General features: G+C 53.9%; 1 protein-coding gene across 7 annotated transcripts in view; it reads left to right on the top strand.

Annotated features, from left to right (window-relative positions):
• The window catches only part of CTIF (cap binding complex dependent translation initiation factor), a 308,311-nt gene that overhangs the window by 63,781 nt on the left and 227,255 nt on the right, over positions 1-17,275 (top strand). For 6 of the 7 annotated variants that reach the window (XM_073790706.1, XM_073790703.1, XM_033837729.2 and 3 more), the window contains one exon: positions 9,846-10,047. In XM_073790706.1, coding sequence (XP_073646807.1) covers positions 9,868-10,047 — 180 coding nt within the window. In that variant the 5' untranslated portion in view covers positions 9,846-9,867. Of the gene's footprint in view, positions 1-9,845; positions 10,048-14,502; positions 14,536-17,275 lie in introns of those variants that run through there. The other variant, XM_073790707.1, reaches the window with a different exon arrangement.

A 17,275-nucleotide genomic window follows, 5' to 3' on the forward strand; every position in this document is an offset into this window, starting at 1 on the left:
GAAGAGTTGGTCATCCAAGGTGGCAGGGGACAGAGGCTGAAGGGCCCAGTGAGCAGCTCCTGTGGGTGTTCTGAGGGACAAGGTCACGGTGAGCTGGGGTAGGCAGGGTGGCGTCCAGAGGTGGGCTTGATTGAGGGGTCCTGGAGAATGGGAGGGGAGAGGGAGGGGGGATGCCGTTCTCGGAGCCTGCTCTGTCTTCCCAGCCGTGAGACAGGCCCGCAGGGTCACAGCCCCCCGAGGGACAGGCTTCCGAGACCCCCGCCAGTGTCTCTGAAACCACTTGGTACTGTCACCGCTCCAGCTGGGTTGGTTCAGGAAGCTGTTGCCAGGAGGGAGCACGATGACTGGGGACCCTGGTTACCCCGAGGGAGACGCTGGAGGGAGAGTGTCACCTGAGAAGGAAGGCCTGGGTGCTGGGCCACCGGGCTTGGAGGAGCTCTGTGGCCTTCACCTGAGGTGCTCTCCCAGGTGCATCGCCGGGTTCAGAGCAGGACACCCCTGGGCTCTGTTTCCGGCGTTCTCCGAGTGAGTTTCCACTCTGTCCGTCAACTCAGAAGCTTTTCAAGGCCGGTGGCGGGGCCCACACGCTCCACTTCTCATGCGTTTTTACTTAATCCTCCCAACATTTTATGAGATGGTACTTTTATCATCAGACTACTTTAAAGATGAGGAAACGGCCTGCCCAAGGTTACAGAGATTGGTTTAGCCAGCATTGGGACCCAGAATCATCATGTTTCCCTATCTTAGGAGTAGGAGGCAGGGAGGAAGCGGCCTGACCCCAGCCAAGGATGGGGCTGGCCAGCCAGTGACCCTGAGGCCTGTGACGTCCTTGCCCCCTCAAGCCTGTGGGGCACGACATACAGCAGGTGCTCAGTACCTGTTGAGGTAAATTGCCTTAAGGAAGCTCTAGAATGTGGTGGGAAGATGTTGGAGTCTTGGGTCTGGGACCAGGTGACCCTGGAGGCTGGTGGAGCGGGGGATGGGACAGGTCCACCCCCAGCACCCTTGGCTGTAATGTTCTAAGAGCTGGGAGGGGACTGGCGGGGAGCCTGGGCCCAGCAGCAGTGGGCAGGGGAGCTGGGAGGCCCACTCCCGGGGAAGGAGCATGCTGGACTGGGTGGGAGGGGTCTGGGGAGCCGGAGGCCCGTCTGCCGTCAGGGCTTGGGACGGTGAGAGGTATCGGATGAAGCGGGGCCCCGAAAGACCATGAAGTCTTGTCAAGACAAGATAAAAACCCATAAAAAATTCAAGAGCAGGATAAGAGTTGGGTGACAGCGCAGGGGGGGGGCGTGAAGGTGTCAGGAAGCAGTCTGTGCTCAGCCAGGGGAGCGGCTGGGGAGTCTGGCCCTGGAGCCCGGTGGAGGCTCCTGGTGACCGCGGGGGCTGGAGGGGAGGGCAGATATGGACGGCAGGAAGGTCCAGGGATAATGCAAGGGCTGGACCTCAAGAGCCCACCCTCGATGCCCTTCTGCCCATTGGTCCGGGCTCGTCTGCTGGCACGGAGGCCTCTGCAGGGTCGGGGGAGTGACTGTTTCAGGGTGTTTTCTCCAGAGGAAGTCCCAGTCGGGAGCCTGGAATCTGATGGAGTGTGTCCTGTGCATGGACTGCTATGGGTCCCTCTCCCCGTGCCCCCCTTCTCAGGTGCCTCTCCAGGTGCTACCGCGGTGGGCATGCTGAGGAGAGAAGGGGTCACAGCATCTCTCCTGTCTTCTTGGGTCCCAGTGGCCTGAGCCCTCACTGTGAAAACCAGTCCAGCTCCTCAGTTACTCCTAGAGGCTGCTCTGGGGAGAGAGCGGCAAGGCCCGGGCCCATTGGTCTCTCCATGGAAACTCTGAAAGGTCCACAGGGCTTGGCCCAGGGCCCTGCATGGAGTGAGGGTTCAATAGGGTGTGAAAATGATGCAATGATTTGGGGGTTGTCTGTTATTTAGGAATAACTGTCTGATGTTAATGACTGTAACGCAGAACTGCACTTGGGGTCCAAAGACGTTGGCAGTCGCTGGGGGAGGGGAGAGGTGACTCAGCTGAGCAGGGGGTCTCTGGGGATGGCAGACTCTCAGGGGCTTGGGGACCTGCATTACAGGTGGGCTGTATCCATAGGCATCCGAGTGGCTCCCAGCAGGCCCGCCCTGCTCTGGGCTCCAGTGTCTTCATCTGCTCAGTAAAGGGGCTGGATTCTCTAAGATCCACTGAGGTCATGAGGCTTAGATCTCAGAAGCCCCTCCAGCTTGTTGAGAGCATTTGGGTATGTCTGGACCCACAGCTTGGCCCTGTGGGACTCTAAGCAGGTGCTGTTATGTGTTCCTGGTGCCGAGAGCCCAGGGTGGAGGTGGGTGATCCCAGGGTCCACAAATAAATATTAATTCAGCCTGTTGAGGTCCTGCCTGGCCCTAAGTGGGCCATGAGAGAAACGGCCCCTCTCCCAGGGAGCTGGCCAGCAGGCCAGGGGATCAGGATGGAGAATCCAGCCATATTCCAGCCAGGGTGGAAGAGCTGAATAATGGATAGAAGGGATGTGACAGGTTTTCTAGATCTTGGCTGTTCCAAGCCAGGTCCCCTGACCAGCAGCAACATCACCAGCTGAGAGCTTGTTAGAAATGCAGCCTCTCAGGCCCCACCCGGGATCCACTGAATCCGAATCTGCATTTTAACAAGATTGCGTGTGATCGCTGCACACAGGAAGGTTTGGGAAGCACTGCTCTGGCCCACTTTTCATAAACTCTTTTGACCACGCCTCACAGAAAGAAATACATTTCCATGGTGTATTTAGATGAGACAGAAGTTCCATGAGACAATAGTTCCGCTTACAATGTGTGTTACTCACTGGAATTTTCAACTTAGTTGTATAATTTTAATGCTGAGATCATGAGTTTGCCTTACACTAAGTTTATTTTGCAGCCGCTAAACCGCCGAGACCTGCAGTTTGAAAAGCACCGCCCTAGCTAACCCCCGTCTGATGTTTTTTTTTTTTGCGGTACGCGGGCCTCTCACTGTTGTGGCCTCTCCCGTTGCGGAGCACAGGCTCCGGACGCGCAGGCTCAGCGGCCATGGCTCACGGGCCCAGCCACTCCGTGGCATGTGGGATCCTCCCGGACCGGGGCACAAACCCGTGTCCCCTGCATCGGCAGGCGGACTCTCAACCACTGCACCACCAGGGAAGCCCCCGTCTGATGTTTGAGTAACAAGGGTTACACCGGTGTCAGACATGTAGAGGACACCTGGTGTCCTGACTCCTGAGACGGTAAATGATGCTGATTTGTGAGGTCGCCTCCAGCTCTGAGTGTTTCTAAACTTTTCTACTTCTGGTGGTTGGGGGCCTGAGGCTCCTGTACACAGAGGCCTCCCCTGAATCCCCCTGCTTTCTTTGGCGAACACCAGCGTGGCCCAGAGTCCCCAGGCCAGCACGGACACGAGTGGCCGAGCCTGAGGGCTGCAGGCTTGGGGGGAAAGGCATTCTGCCTGAGTCCTGTTGATGCAGGAGGTGAGGCATGGGCCAAACTCAGAGGGGAAGGTTGGCTGCAGGGCCTTGTGAAGGGGGTTCCCGTGCCTCCTCAGGGAGGGCTGTCGGTGTCCTCCTCCCCTGGCAGCTGGCCTCTCTCCTCCCACACTCAAGCGGGAGGCCTGGCCCAGCCCTGTCCTGCCCTGGGGGCTGCCTGACACGAAGGAGAGAGCCCTCCTGCAGGCTCTGGGTGTAGGTGGCAGTTGCCAGCACTGTGTTGGGAAGGGAAGGGGAGAAGGGCGGGCCTTGTGTGTGACCAGGAGCGACTGCTGGAGGGGGTCCGGGCTGGGGGAGCGAGGTCATGCTGGTGGAGATGTGGTGGGTGGATGCGATTCAGCACCAGGGGAGCGCCGCTGACTGGCGGGGCCCTGCCGCCCACCTACAGCTCAGATGTGCCTGTGTCCATCTGCGGAGTTGCTGTCCTGCTGGGCTGGATGGACAGACCCATGAGTCCCCAGGCCACTGAGCTCAGGAGCCCAGAGCGAGCCCCCTATTGCACTGCTCAGCTCCCCGCAGCCGGCCTGTGGGCCAGGTGGCCGGGCCCCTTACGGAAAGCCGAAAAATGAGCCCTGGGCTTCCTCTCTGAGGTCCCAGCTGAGCTGTGTGCTGAGGGCCTGAGGGGAAAGGGTCCGAGGAAGGGTGAGGGGCGTGGGGCTGCCCTTTCAGGGCCCGGGATGATGGATTCCCCAGGAAAGAGCTAGCAGGCAGCGAAACAGAGGAGTCTCATCTGGTTGGCAGGTCATGGAATTGGTCCTGCGGATTGGGGGAGGAGGTGCCGCCTCTAACGCCTGGCTGTTCTTAAAGGGATTGGCTACATTTACAGCTGCTAATGCCTTTTGTCACTGGGCGGGTGGGAAAGGATGCTGAGAGGGCTGGGACAGTTCCAGCTTCTTGTCTCTGGCCCTACCTTTTCCTCCAGACCTCTGGCCCCCGCTGTAGCGCTGTGAGCCCCACGAAGGATGCAAGGCGGGCAGGCCCAGAGGATGGGGGGAGCGAGATTCCTGACCTCAGGCAGAGCCCGCCGTGTCAGCTGAAGCACCTTTGCCGAGTGCTGGTTTCCCAAGGAAGCCACACCGCTCTGCAGCCTCAGCCCCTCCGTGCCCCTCCTTCAGCTGTGCCCACCCAGGCCCCGCCCTCCCTCCTGCAGGCTCTGGGCTGCCTGCCCTTTACAGCAAAGTGCGGCCTCAGCGCTTCTCCCACTCCTGCTGTCTGCCCTTTTGTTCCTCGGCATCCGTCACCTGGCAGGGAATGGGGGCAGGGCGGGGCGAGGAGGGGGGCCAGGAAGGCTGCAGGGCGTGTTCCTGGGATCTGGACTCAGCTCTGCATGCTGCATCCTGGATGGCTGCAGCCAGGGGAGGTGTCTCTTCTCCTCTTCCACCTTCTCTCTTTCTTCCTCCTCTGGTCCCGTCCCCCTTATCACTTTCACTGATCATTAAAACGTAAGTTCCTCTTGCTGACTCTCAGCTTAGCCAGCAGCCCAGCTGTTTGGGGGTTTCCCATCCTGATCTTCCTGTGAATGAGAAACAGAGCCAGGAGGAGACCCCAAAGCACAGGCAGGAAGGGAGCAGAACAAGTCCTGGAGGAAAGCATCCCTTTATTTCCCTGTGTCTCCATCAGCCTGAAAGTTTACTCTGTGCCTCCTCACTCTTTTTGCCTTAAGAATGCGGTGGAACTTCTAAGCTTATACCCCAAAGAATTGCAAACAGGGACTCAGACAGATACTTGTACACCCATGTTCACAGCAGCATTAATCACAATAGCCAAAGGTGGGAACGACCCGAATGTCCACTGATGGATGAATGGATAAACAAAATGTAGTTCATGCATACAGTGTATTATTGTAACACAGTGTATTATTCAGCCATCAAACGGTGTGAAATTGTGACGCGCTCTACAACATGCATGAATCTTGAAAACATTATGAGTGAAATGAGCCAATCACAAAAGGGTAGATATTGTATGATGCCACCAAAATGAGGTAGGTTGAAGAGCCGAATTCAGAAGAGATAGAAAGTAGAGTGGTTGCCAGGGGCTGAGATGGGGGATGGGGGTTGTTTGGTGGGCGCAGGGCTTCTGTTTGGAATGATGAAAACGTTCTGGAAATAGATAGTGATGATGTTCACACAACATTGTGAATGGACTTAATGCTACTGAGTTGTACACTTGAAAATGGTCACAGTGGTGCGTTCTGTGCTATATGTATTTCACCCCTATAGAAACTGGGGGATCGAGTGCCTGACCGATAGCCAAGGGGATGGATAACGTAGCTGCACTCCCTCTCTTGCCCTCCTCCCTCTTCTCTGCTAAAGAGATACAACTTGGGTCTTTTCTACTGAAGGAGGGACCTGAACCCCGGTTGGGGCTCATTCTAGGATGTAGAAATGAGCCCAAGTGACATGTTAGCCCGGTTCCCCCTCAGAAAGCAGAGTTTCCAGAAGTACCCCAAGAACAGGAGTCCCTGAGGAGAGCAACACGGAAGGAGGGAGAGCTGGCAAAGGGGCATTATGGATCTGGTCGCCACTGTGGGCAGCCGGGCCCGATCCACTGGGACCCGCTGAAGGACCGTAAGGGAATGTTTGTCCCCGTCCAGGGCTGCCCCAGGGGCTGTTAGCTCCTCCCACTTCTAGGATGCAGGTTCCAGGTGCCAGGTGGGCTCCTGCAGGCACTGCTGGTGTGTGTCAGGAGGCTGGGCTGAAGGTGCTCAGGGCAGCTGAGGGGAGGTGCTGTCAGGCTACATGTTGAATCTGACTGGGCAGCAGTGACTGGAGTAGGAGGGGGCCTCCAAGGCAAGTGGCCAGTGTGGGGCATGCTCCTTCTCTCTCTGGGCACCAAAATTCTCCAGGGTGGCAGTGTGTCTCAATGCCGGTCTCTTTCCTCAGTGAGCCAGTGAGGGGTGATTTCTGCCCCTGGGCTCCCTGACAGGACGGTGGTATGGCCCCGTGACAGACCCGCAAGAGCCTGGGAGCGCCCAGCAGAGCAGGACAGAGACTGCTGCTGCAGGTCGCGCCTCCTGGAAACGCTCCTGTCTAGTTCCTACAGAAGCCAGCCCTCTGCCTGTACCTGTGATGTGTGCCAGAAGCCTGTGATAAGATCTTAAGTCTTCGAGGAATAATAGGTGCAGCCTTAGGTACTGGCTTTTTTCTGCAGGCGGCTCCTTTTCAGCCCTCTCTGGACACCAGCCTTATCATCCCATCCCCCTGAGGCCAGGATCCTGCACTGAGCTAGGCACAGGGCCCAGCTCTCTAGAGCCTGCAGCCCAGTGGGGGTTAAGACATGCGCGCGCACTCACACACACACACACACACACACACACACACACACAGCACTTGAGGGATTCCCTGGGCTTTCAAAGGGCATTGAGGAAGGGCGAAGTGGGAGATGTCCTGAGGGCCTGAGCAGGCTGCCAGGAGGTGGGATGAAGAGGCAATGGGGAGTCACTGGACCTGGAGCTCTGCTGTGAGAACTTGGGCAAGTTACTTAACCTCTCTGAACCTCAGTTTTCTCTTCTAAGGAGTATAATTATATCGATTACATAGCGTTATGGTGAGGGGTAAGTGGACGAAGGCATATGGAGTGCTGAGGAGAGTGCCTGGCCCACGATACAGGCTCAGTACACATTAGCCTTTCCTGCTGTTAGGGGTTGCCGTATCCACGCCCCTAGGCCGAGGCTGGGTGCATCCTTTGCCCACTGGCCGCTATTAAAGCTAATTGCCCGTTGGGCTAATTGCCTGTTGGCTCTAAGGTTCTAGCACTCCATGAGTGTTAGGACCCCGAGATTTGGCAGGTGGAGGGAAGGGGAAAGTGACTCTGGGTGAGGGACACGGTGTGAGCAAAAGCACAGAGGCAGTAAAAGCATCCTGTGTTAGTGGTTTATTGCCATGTAACAAATAACTACAAATGGAGTGGCTTTAAACGATGCCCGTTTATCGTCTCACAGTTCTGAAAGTCAGAAGTCCTGCTCGGTATAGGAGGAGGCTGAGGCTGAGTGTCAAGGTGTCGGCTGGGCTGAGTTCTGGTCCGGAGGCTCTGGGGGACGAAACCTGACCCCAAGCTCATTGGTTGTTGGAGAACTTACTTCCTGCAGTTGTAGGACGGAAGCACCTTTCCCTTGTGGGTCGTTGACCAGGCATTGCTCTCAACCTCTAGAGGCCGCCCAGGATCCTTGCCCGCACCCCTCCTGCTTCAGGCCAGCAGCGCTGTCTCTATCTCCAGCCCCGGACTTAGGGGGCTCGTGTGATTGGATCAGGCCCCCCTGAATACTCTTCCTCTCTTCAAGTCTGCTGATTTGGAGTTTAATTATATTTGCAAAATCCCTTCCCAGGAGTTCCTAGATTAATGTTTGATTGAGTAGCTGGGGGAAAGGTGTACACTCAGGACCCTCTTAGGAGGTCTACCTGCCACACACGGCTTGTACCTGGGACAAGGAGCAGAGTGGCCAGGGGGCTGGAGGGAAGCACAGGCAGCCATTGGAGCAGGTGGATGTTGGTGGTGGGAGGGATGTAAGGCCACTGTAGGCCTTGAATGGCAGGTGCAGGAAGGGGCGTTGGACATCCCCACCCCTGCCCCCTCCTGTGGCCCTGCACCACTAGGCGTGCTTATTTCGATCTGAGCAAACTACCTGCACACTCACTGCCACCCAGGCCTCCGCACCTGGGTTCCCTCACCCAAGCCTGAAACCTCAGACTCCTCCCTCTGGGGCAGGTGGACAAATCCATGAGCCCTAAGGCCACTGAGCTCAGGAGCCCAGCGCACACCCGCTACAGCTGGCCTGGGGTCCAAGGGAGGCTGGGTCTCATGCAGCAGCCGAAAGCCAAAACCTGAGTCGGGAGACCAGCTGGAGAATGTGTGTCTCCCCAGGGAGTTCTTCCTCCCCATGGTCCGCACAGACTCCTGGGAGCCTGGCGAGGGTGGGAGGGAGTCAGCATTCAGTCTCAGCAGCATTTCCGGAACCCAGCAGGACATTCCTTGTGCTGTTTTGGTTTCATTACCGTTAAACACGCAACAAGCCCTTAATTATCGGTGAACAACTGTGTCCTAAAAAAGCTCTCAGTAATCCAAGGTTTTGAAATGCAAGTGTTCCTCTGAAAATACTGGGATGTTGCCTTTATTATCCACAGTACTGTTCTAGGTGCCAGCAGCCCTTTGTGGTCTCAGAGCCCTGTGCATACGTTACTTGGGTCTTTGTGTATCTAATGGTGCTGGTTGGGTAGAAGACTGTTCTGCTAGTTCTGGTGGTGAAGCCATGTGCAGCCTCTGCTTCCTCTGCTGAACAGGCTTCCCTGTGGAGAGCACTGATTTCCAGACAATGGAAGGGGCACCAGACAAGCTTTGAAGCCCTTTCCCATCGGGCCTAGAGCCTGTCCAGAGGAAGGGGGAGGGTCCCTGGTGGGAAGGGACCTAGTGGTGAGAATGGTTCTAGCCTTCCCAACTTCCAGGTGGATCGGGAGGGAGCTTTGGGAGCAAGCGTGGACAGTGGAGGTGTCCCTGCAGGCCTGGGGCCCTGCAGCGGCTGGGTTGACCTGGTCCAGTTGGGGAGGGACAGCAGTTCTATTGGTGGACTTTAACAGCTATCCCTGGAATGATGGTCACATTATGCCAGGCCCCCCAGGGAGAGGGCCTGAGGGCTGAAGAGGGAGTCATTCTCCTACAGAGGACCGTGGCTGGGCCACACCCTCCCAGGCCACCCACCTTGCCTTTCACGTCGTATCATTAAAAGCCAGTCACGTCCTTACAGACTGAGTGTAGCGCGTGTCCCAGTAGATGCAGCATTAGCAGGGCTGCAAGATCACATGAAGGCCTACAGTCTTCACCTAATTTAGGGATAGCCTGGCGTCCAAAGAGAAAATGTCTCTTTAGAAGGAGGTATTTCTTAGAGGCCCAGGCCCCTTAGAGGGTTTGTGTCTGTGGACCCCTGTACATCTCAATGCTGGGGCCAGAGACGTAGAAGCCTGTGGTCTGTTTTATTCTGCTTTGTGGTGGATTTTGTTAACTCCAAGTTGGGAAGTAGGGTTGAACTTGTAGACTGGGTCCGTATTCCGCTTTTTCCTGAGTGGTAAGGTCCGGGTATGGACTAACGCTCAACATCGCATGAGTTACTGTGTTGGCCAATTAGGCAAATTACCTGCCTTCTCTGGGACTGAGTCTCCTTCCCCATGCAGGAGGGGTCACAGCATCCTCTTCACGCTAAAGGCGAGCTGGCACCCCACTGACTTCTCAGGATGTTGGGAGACCAAGACAGCAGGCTGGATGAGGGACTGCTTCCGGGCGGGGGAGGATCTCTCAAGTGGGGTCATCATCTCTGCCTCCAACTGTGTCTCACAGAGCCCATCTGTTCTCTGTACCCGCAGCCCAGGCCCCTGAGCGGGAGGGATGGAGAACTCCTCAGCAGCGTCGGCCTCCTCCGAGGCCGGGAGCAGCCGCTCCCAGGAGATCGAGGAGCTTGAGCGGTTCATCGACAGCTACGTGCTTGAGTACCAGGTGCAGGGGCTGCTGGCCGACAAGACGGAGGGGGACGGCGAGAGTGAGAAGACGCAGTCCCACATCTCCCAGGTGAGCGCTGCCCGGGAGGGGGCAGGGCCTGGGCAGGTACGGGGCCTCGGAAGCTCAAAGTGGGGTAATAAGGGTAAGGGACCCTAATTCCAGGCAGCATCTGATCGCCTGGCCCTAGGTTGCCAAGGTGTGGATGGCCGCACCCAGCAGAGCATGGGATCCGGGCAGGAAGCCCCTGGCTGTGTGCCCCCAGCCCCTCTGAACCACCTCTACCCGGTCCTACCCCACTGGGTGGCTGCGGCCCAGCCAGACTCACAGTTCATGGAACACATGGGTTTACTGAGCCCCTGCTGTGTGCCAGGCGCCGCTCCCTGTCCTTCACAAGCTCATGTTCTAAAAGAGATGTGGCGACTGTAGCTTATCCAAAGGGCACATAATCAAAAGTCTATCACTTGTGAATATTTCCTCTGATGGCGAATACAGGCAGTTGTTGGCGCCAAAGAATCGAGTCTCTCAGACAGTCCCCCAGGGCCCTGTGTGCCAGACCTCGTGACACACGTGAAGCCTTCAGACCAGACTCTCAGGTTGGCCTCCCTGCTCCTGGTCAGTCTGTGGCAGCCCTGATCCTGGGTAGAAGGTGAACTCGGCTGAAAGACTGTGGGTCGAGATTTGGGAGTTTTGAGTCGTCTTGAGTAGAATGTGAACCATTAAGGGAAGTGACCATGTCACATGCATCTTTGCTGAACATGTTAAATTCTCAGTAGATGTTTGTTCAAGAGTTGGTTCCAACTACTAGCTGCCTGTGTGACCTCAGGCAAACCCCTCAACTTCTCTGAGGCTTGGCTTTCTTATCTGGTGAGTGGGGATGATCCCGCTGCCTCAGGAATGTTGGAAGGTCAAAGGTGATAAGAGGTTCCGAAACTACAGAGGGGCAGAGTGTTGTCTGCACCCAGAGGCTCGGGGGGGGGGGGGGTCTCTTCTGCTCAGGGTCTTGGGCCCAGTGTCCACCTCTTGTACTTGTCCCCCTCAAGCCTGGGGCTCCTCTGTCAAGTAGAGAAGTTGACATGGGTGCCCTGCTTTGGAGAAAAGCCAAGTGCAACTGGCTGGCTCGCTCTCTGGGTGGGCAGAAGATCCAGACCCTCCAGCTTTTTAGAAAGCCAGAATGAACCTGTGGCTTTCCTGGAACTCAGGACCAGGAGTGGACCTGGGAAATTGTGAAGGCTTGCTGGTCCACACCTTATCCCCATTGGAGGGTAGGGAAGGCAAGATCTGCCCTGAGAGAGAAATCGATGCTTTCCTTGGCGTCCTTGAAGTTCTACAATCACAGGTAGTGTGAGCCTGTAATCTGTTCAGTATTCATTCTACAAGTGTGTATTGAGTACCTGCTCTGTGTCTAGCACTGTCCTAGGACTGGGTACCTGGGAGTGAGTGAAAGGGATGAAAAGCTCAGCCCTCGTGGAACTTATCCCAGTGGTGGATGGTAACTGCTGTGGGGAAAAATAAATCAGGAAAATGGAGTGGGGAGTGATGAAGGTCAGGAGGGGTTTGCAATTTTAAATGGGATGTCAAGGAAGATGTCACCGAAGGAGGTGGAGAGGTGAACTTGCAGATGTCTGGGGAAGGGGCAGTCCAGGCAGAGGGGACAGCACGTGCAAAGACCAGAGCTGGCAGAGTTATTCCAGGGGCAGCAAGGAGGCCGGTGTGGCTGGAGCAGAGGGAGAAAGAGGGAGAGCAGAGGAGATGCTTCAACGAGGCAGAGGGGTCGGTAGACCAGATGTACAAGGGCTGAGTCCTGGGGTCTGCCTACATTTAGAAAGCAGGAATGTGAGGGGGACCAGCAAAAGAGACCAAGAGGGGTTGGCAGTGAGGCAGGAGGAAATCCAGGTGAGAGTTGGGTGCTGGAAGCCCTGGGGAGGATGTGTTTCGAGGGTGGGGGGGGGCGGGCTGACTGCTGCTGCAGGGCATTTGGGAGGAGGAGTGAGAATGACCCAAAGGAGCCACTGGGGCCGTTGGTGACCCTGATGGGAGGGGTGATGGTCCAGTGGTGGGGGTGAAGGTCAAGGAGATGGGTTTGAGATGGGAGGATAATACAGTGCAGGTCCTCCCTGTATTACAGGAGTTTCGCTGTAAAGGGGAGAGGCGCGTGGCTCTGGGGGAAGCGAGGTCACCATGGGAGCATTAACAATGAGCTGTGCGTTGATGGGAGCGGTCCAAGGCAGAGGGGCCGCTTCCTGGAGCAATGGCCTTGAACAGGTGAGAGGGCTTGGCCTCGGCTTGGGCCCTGTGGATGGGTGCGTGGGCCTAGCCTGCCGTGTGCTGCCTGCCTCCCCCACTGAGTGGACTCTGGTGGCCTCCAGCAGGGCATCCCTCAAAATTTCCTTCAGGTGAAATGGGCTCTTGCAGGACAAGGGTCCCAGGAAGCTGTGCAGCTCCACCCCAGAGGAATGCTTTGTGAGTGATAGGATTTCTGTTCCCAGAGCAGCCATCGGGGAGAATTTTGGAAGGAGGGGCCCTCCCAGCGCCTCTGAGCCCCCTGTGGGGACAGCTGAGCTTTCAGGATATAGAGCAGATGGGGCAGTGCCCTCAGTCTGGGCCCTGCGCTTCCGGCTTCTGCTCCTGGGATTGGTTGGACCTAACCACGCTTGGATGTCCACATCTGGGTGGGCTGTTAAACAGATGTTGGCTTGAGGCAGAGTGTGGAAAACATTTGTACCATCTAGATGCATTCCTTAAACTTTCTGCATTCCCTGAGGTTCCCTGGGAGAATGCGAACACCTGGCAGGGTCCCAGGACCCGCCTGTGTGCAGGTGGCCGAGGGGGACATGTTTCAGTCCTGCTCCCACCAACTACCCTCCCCAACCCAAATACAGCTGGGGTCCAGACTCCAGGGGAGGGGGCAGCTGTGGCAACTCTAAGCAAGGCCAGGGTTAGATGTGTTATTGTAACACACTTCTTTAAAAAAATACAATCTCTATTGACACAGCTTTACAGGAAATCTTTCTGCTAAAGCACTTTTGCTTGTTTTTATTTAATCTGATGACTATTTTAAATGGAAGCCAAAGACAAAAACAAAAATAAAAAACCTCAGAGAATGTCCTGGGCTGCCTGTCTGTGGTGGTGTTTTGATGTTTCTGGGAGAGAAAATTGTTAAGAATCTTGGAAACCTTGAGAAAACTTGAGGGAGTGGAGAAGAATGTTGCCTTTCAGTGGGTGAGGTCATTTTTTAGGATCTGAGGGATGACAGTTGACACTCAGGAAGAAAATACCTCATGATGCTTGTGAAATTGTGTTCTCCCCCACCCCTCCCCCATCAATAACTAGAAAGAAAAATGGATGGATGGATGGACGGATGGATGGATGGATGGATGGGAGAGAGAGAGAGAAGAAACAGAGAGAGACAGAAAAGTGTCCTTTTTTTCCTACAAGAGTAACCAAGAGAATGTATGTTCTAAGTTTCCCAACATGTTTGGGTACCAATTTCAAATTACACCCTCACCCACACCCACACATTTCAAAAGTGCCTGTCCTCCAGTGGATTCCAAGTCCCCAGAGGCACATCCTGAGAGCTGTCCTCACTCTGTCCTTGGGAGGAGGGGGATTATAGCCCTATTCTGCAGGAGAAAAGACTGAGACACAGAGATGGAAAATGGCCAAACCCCACTGCTTGGTGGTGGCTGAGCTGAGCCCTGGTGCCCACCCCTTCCCCACCTGCTTTTGGTTCCATGCTCGGTATAGGCTGTGACTAACAGGCTGTTGAGAAGTTAGTCTATTTTTCCCCCTGTGGAATGAGAGTTAGGATTCCAGATCTCATTGGCCATTAACCTTTTGTGGAAGAGACTGGGATGTTATATGTGGGGTAGTTTGGCACTTCTGATGTTAGTGGTTGGTTTGTGGATCATCAATGCAGTGTTCACAACTCTGGCTGCATGTTGGAATTGCTCTGGAGCTCGGACAGATCCCGCCCTAGAGTTGAGTGGAAGGGGGAGGGGCCTGGGCATTGGCATCTCATCCACCCCCACGTGACTCTGATGTCCTGCTCAGGTTGACGACCACAGCCACAGGTGGACTTGTCTGACTGCCTTCCTACCCCTCCATGTCCAGCTGCCTTCCCTTGGAAGGATAGAACGTAGGGCCATTGTAAAGAGTGGATACATTTAATGAAAGCGTGTTTTACACTGAATGCTTGTTTGCAAGTCAAATGAAGAGCCAGTGAGGGTGAAGAGAACTTCCTGTAGTTCTTTTTGATGCTCTCAGGCACTTGGAAGTCCTGGGTTTTGTCTCACGCACAGAGACCTTACAAGAGAGATGCGACCGTGCATATGTGTAGGATGGATTCAGATTGGCATGATGTCGCCTTCTCACAATGTTTTTCCTTCTCTTTCTTTTTACATTTTTCTTTACATTCTGCCTTGCTTGTTCACTGTTCCCTCATCTCTCTTTTATCCCATTCCCTCACTTCCTCCTGTCCTTTGAATCCTTTTTCCCTGTCATCTTTGCTCATAGGAGGAAGCTATCAATGGTGGACCGCCTATGAAAGGCTTAACAGAAGTGAGTTTAAGGGGACCTGTGGGGTGTGAATGTGGGGACTCATTCTTCTCCTTATTTAAAAAAAATTATTTTTAATGACACAAGTACTGTATGCATATATTCTCATGGTACATAAGAATTCAAATGTTGATTAGTTACGTCCTCATTCCACTGTCTCACCCTACCTCCCACTGGAATGATGAGTTAACCTCCTCACCTTTTCAGTGCTTTTACGTGTGTGTTTGTGTGTGTATGTGTGTGTGTGTGTGTGTGTATGTAAAATACGACTTACAGAAATACATTATTTCACAATCATATATCGTGGCTGGTGAATATGTTGTTCAGTAACTCACCTTTTCCCCATAGCTGTATGCCCTGGGGACTCCTCCAGGCTTGTACAGCTGCTGTGTTCTGTTTAATGGCTGCACAATTGCCCATAGTATGGACGTCCCATTGTTCAACCATTTACCTATTGCCGGGCATTTGGATTATTTCCAGATTTTCCCCTGGGAATACAAGCTATTTCAGTGAATACTTCTGAACATGCCTCATCCTGCACATATAAAACTGTTTCCTTAGGTGGACGCTGAGAAGTAGAATCAGTTTTAATAGCTGTTGCCAAATTGCTCTCCAAACGCCTGTTGCATTATTCACAGGACCACCAGTGTATTGGGACAAATGGTCTTTTGTCACTTTAATTTGCATTTCCTCAATTTTTAGTGAGCTTGAGCACTTTTTAATCTGATTACCAGCCATTTTTTAAATAGGTTAAATTTTTATTTTACTTTTAAAGCGACAATTGGAAAAACAGAGACAATCAGAGAACAGAGAAAGAAGCCCACCGTAATTTTGTTTTTTAAAGGAAGAATTTTTCTTTTTTTAATGTTTTTAGCTCTTTATTTATTTTTTAAATTTTATTTATTTATTTTATTTATTTTTGGCTGCGTTGGGTCTTCGTTGCTGTGCACGGGCCTTCTCTCTAGTTGCGGCGAGCGGGGGCTACTCTTCGTTGTGGTGCGTGGGCTTCTCACTGCGGTGGCTTCTCTCCTTGCGGAGCACAGGCTCTAGGTGTACAGGCTCAGTAGTTGTGGCGCGCGGGCTCTAGAGCACAGGCTCAGCAGTTGTGATGTATGGGCTTAGTTGCTCCACGGCATGTGGGATCTTCCCAGATCAGGGCTCAAACCCATGGCCCCTGCATTAGGAGGCGGATTCTTAACCACTGCGCCACCAGGGAAGTCCCCACCATAATTTTATGATAAAAACTAGTGTAATTTTTGTGTATTATTTTTTCTTAATACACCTTTCAAGAGTTGAACTTATAGCATACATGTCACTTTTAGCTTGCTCGTTTATTTAGCATGGTTTCCTACACATTATTTGGTGGTTTTTGCATAAAGTATAATTGTTTAAACCTGCCAGTTACTGTTGGCTAAATAGTGAAATATAATTATAGCTACGAATGGTTAATTCAGGCCCCATTCTAGGCTCTGGGATAAAGTCATGAACAGAATGGACCATAATCCCTGTCCTCCTAGCTCTTACTTTCAGTTGGAGAAAGACAGGTGATAGACAAAGAAGAAAATAGATGTTAGAAGGTGATGCACATGAAGGAGGCAAGAAGGGGCGGGGTGCTGGGCTGTCTGAAAGGTTTACTTAAGACTTTTGAGCAAAGATTTGGAGAAGGTGAGAGTTGAGGTCACTTAGGAGCCAGCCTTCCAAGCAGAGGGGATGTTGAGGGCGCAGCTCTGCTGTGGGGACCCCACTTTGATGAACAGCTTTGGGGCCAGTCTGGTGGGGAGCAAAGAGCCAGGTCTGTGGGGCCTCATCGGTGAGACGCCAGGAGGTTTTGAGCAGAGGAGGGACATGGTATCACTGGTTAAATTGGACCACTCTGGGTGCTGTGTGGAGAATAGGCTATAGCAAGGGGCGGGGTGGAAAGGAAGCAGGGGGACCAGGAAGTCCTTGGTTGGTCAGGGTCAGAGGTGATGGTGAATTGGAGCTGTGTGGCACCGTGGAGGTGGTGAGAAGTGGTCAGATTCTCATACTTTAAGGCACAGATAACATGATTTTCTAATGAATGACCTTGACAGTAGCCTGAGCCTATAGAAGGACAGACTTTCCAGAAATGAGATGGAAGACCCTGGAAGAGCAGCATTGGGGGAGCAAAGGTCAAGAGTTCGGGTTTTGGATGTGAAAGGTTTAAGGTAGTATTGGATGTCTTAGCAGAGAGGTTGATCAAGCAGTTAGATGTACAAAGTGGCATTCAGAAGAGGGGAATGACCTGGAGAGTCACACTTGTAAATAGTAGCATGTGGGTGGCATTTTAAGCCCAAGGAGTGAGGGAGCTTAGACAAGAGGGTCAAAGATTGAGCTCTAAGAAGTTGAGGCCGGGGCTTCCCTGGTGGCGCAGTGGTTGAGAGTCCGCCTGCCGGTGCAGGGGACGCGGGTTCGTGCCCCGGTCCGGGAGGATCCCACATGCCGTGGAGCGGCTAGGCCCGTGAGCCATGGCCGCTGAGCCTGTGCGTCTGGAGCCTGTGCTCCGCAACGGGAGAGGCCACAACAGTGAGAGGCTCGCCTACCGCAAAAAAAAAAAAAAAAAAAAAAAAAGGAAGTTGGGGCCATGAGGAGGAGCTACCAAAGGACACGGAGGGGTGTCTGTGTAACTTATTTACTCTGCGTCGCAATGCTGTGAAGAAGATGCTGTTACTGCTGCCAGCATACATGAGAGGAAACAGAGGCACAGAGAGGTTGAATATGCTGC

The sequence above is a fragment of the Tursiops truncatus genome, chromosome 13, assembly GCF_011762595.2.
Source record: "Tursiops truncatus isolate mTurTru1 chromosome 13, mTurTru1.mat.Y, whole genome shotgun sequence".
In the NCBI taxonomy this organism is placed as follows: Eukaryota; Metazoa; Chordata; class Mammalia; order Artiodactyla; family Delphinidae; genus Tursiops; species Tursiops truncatus.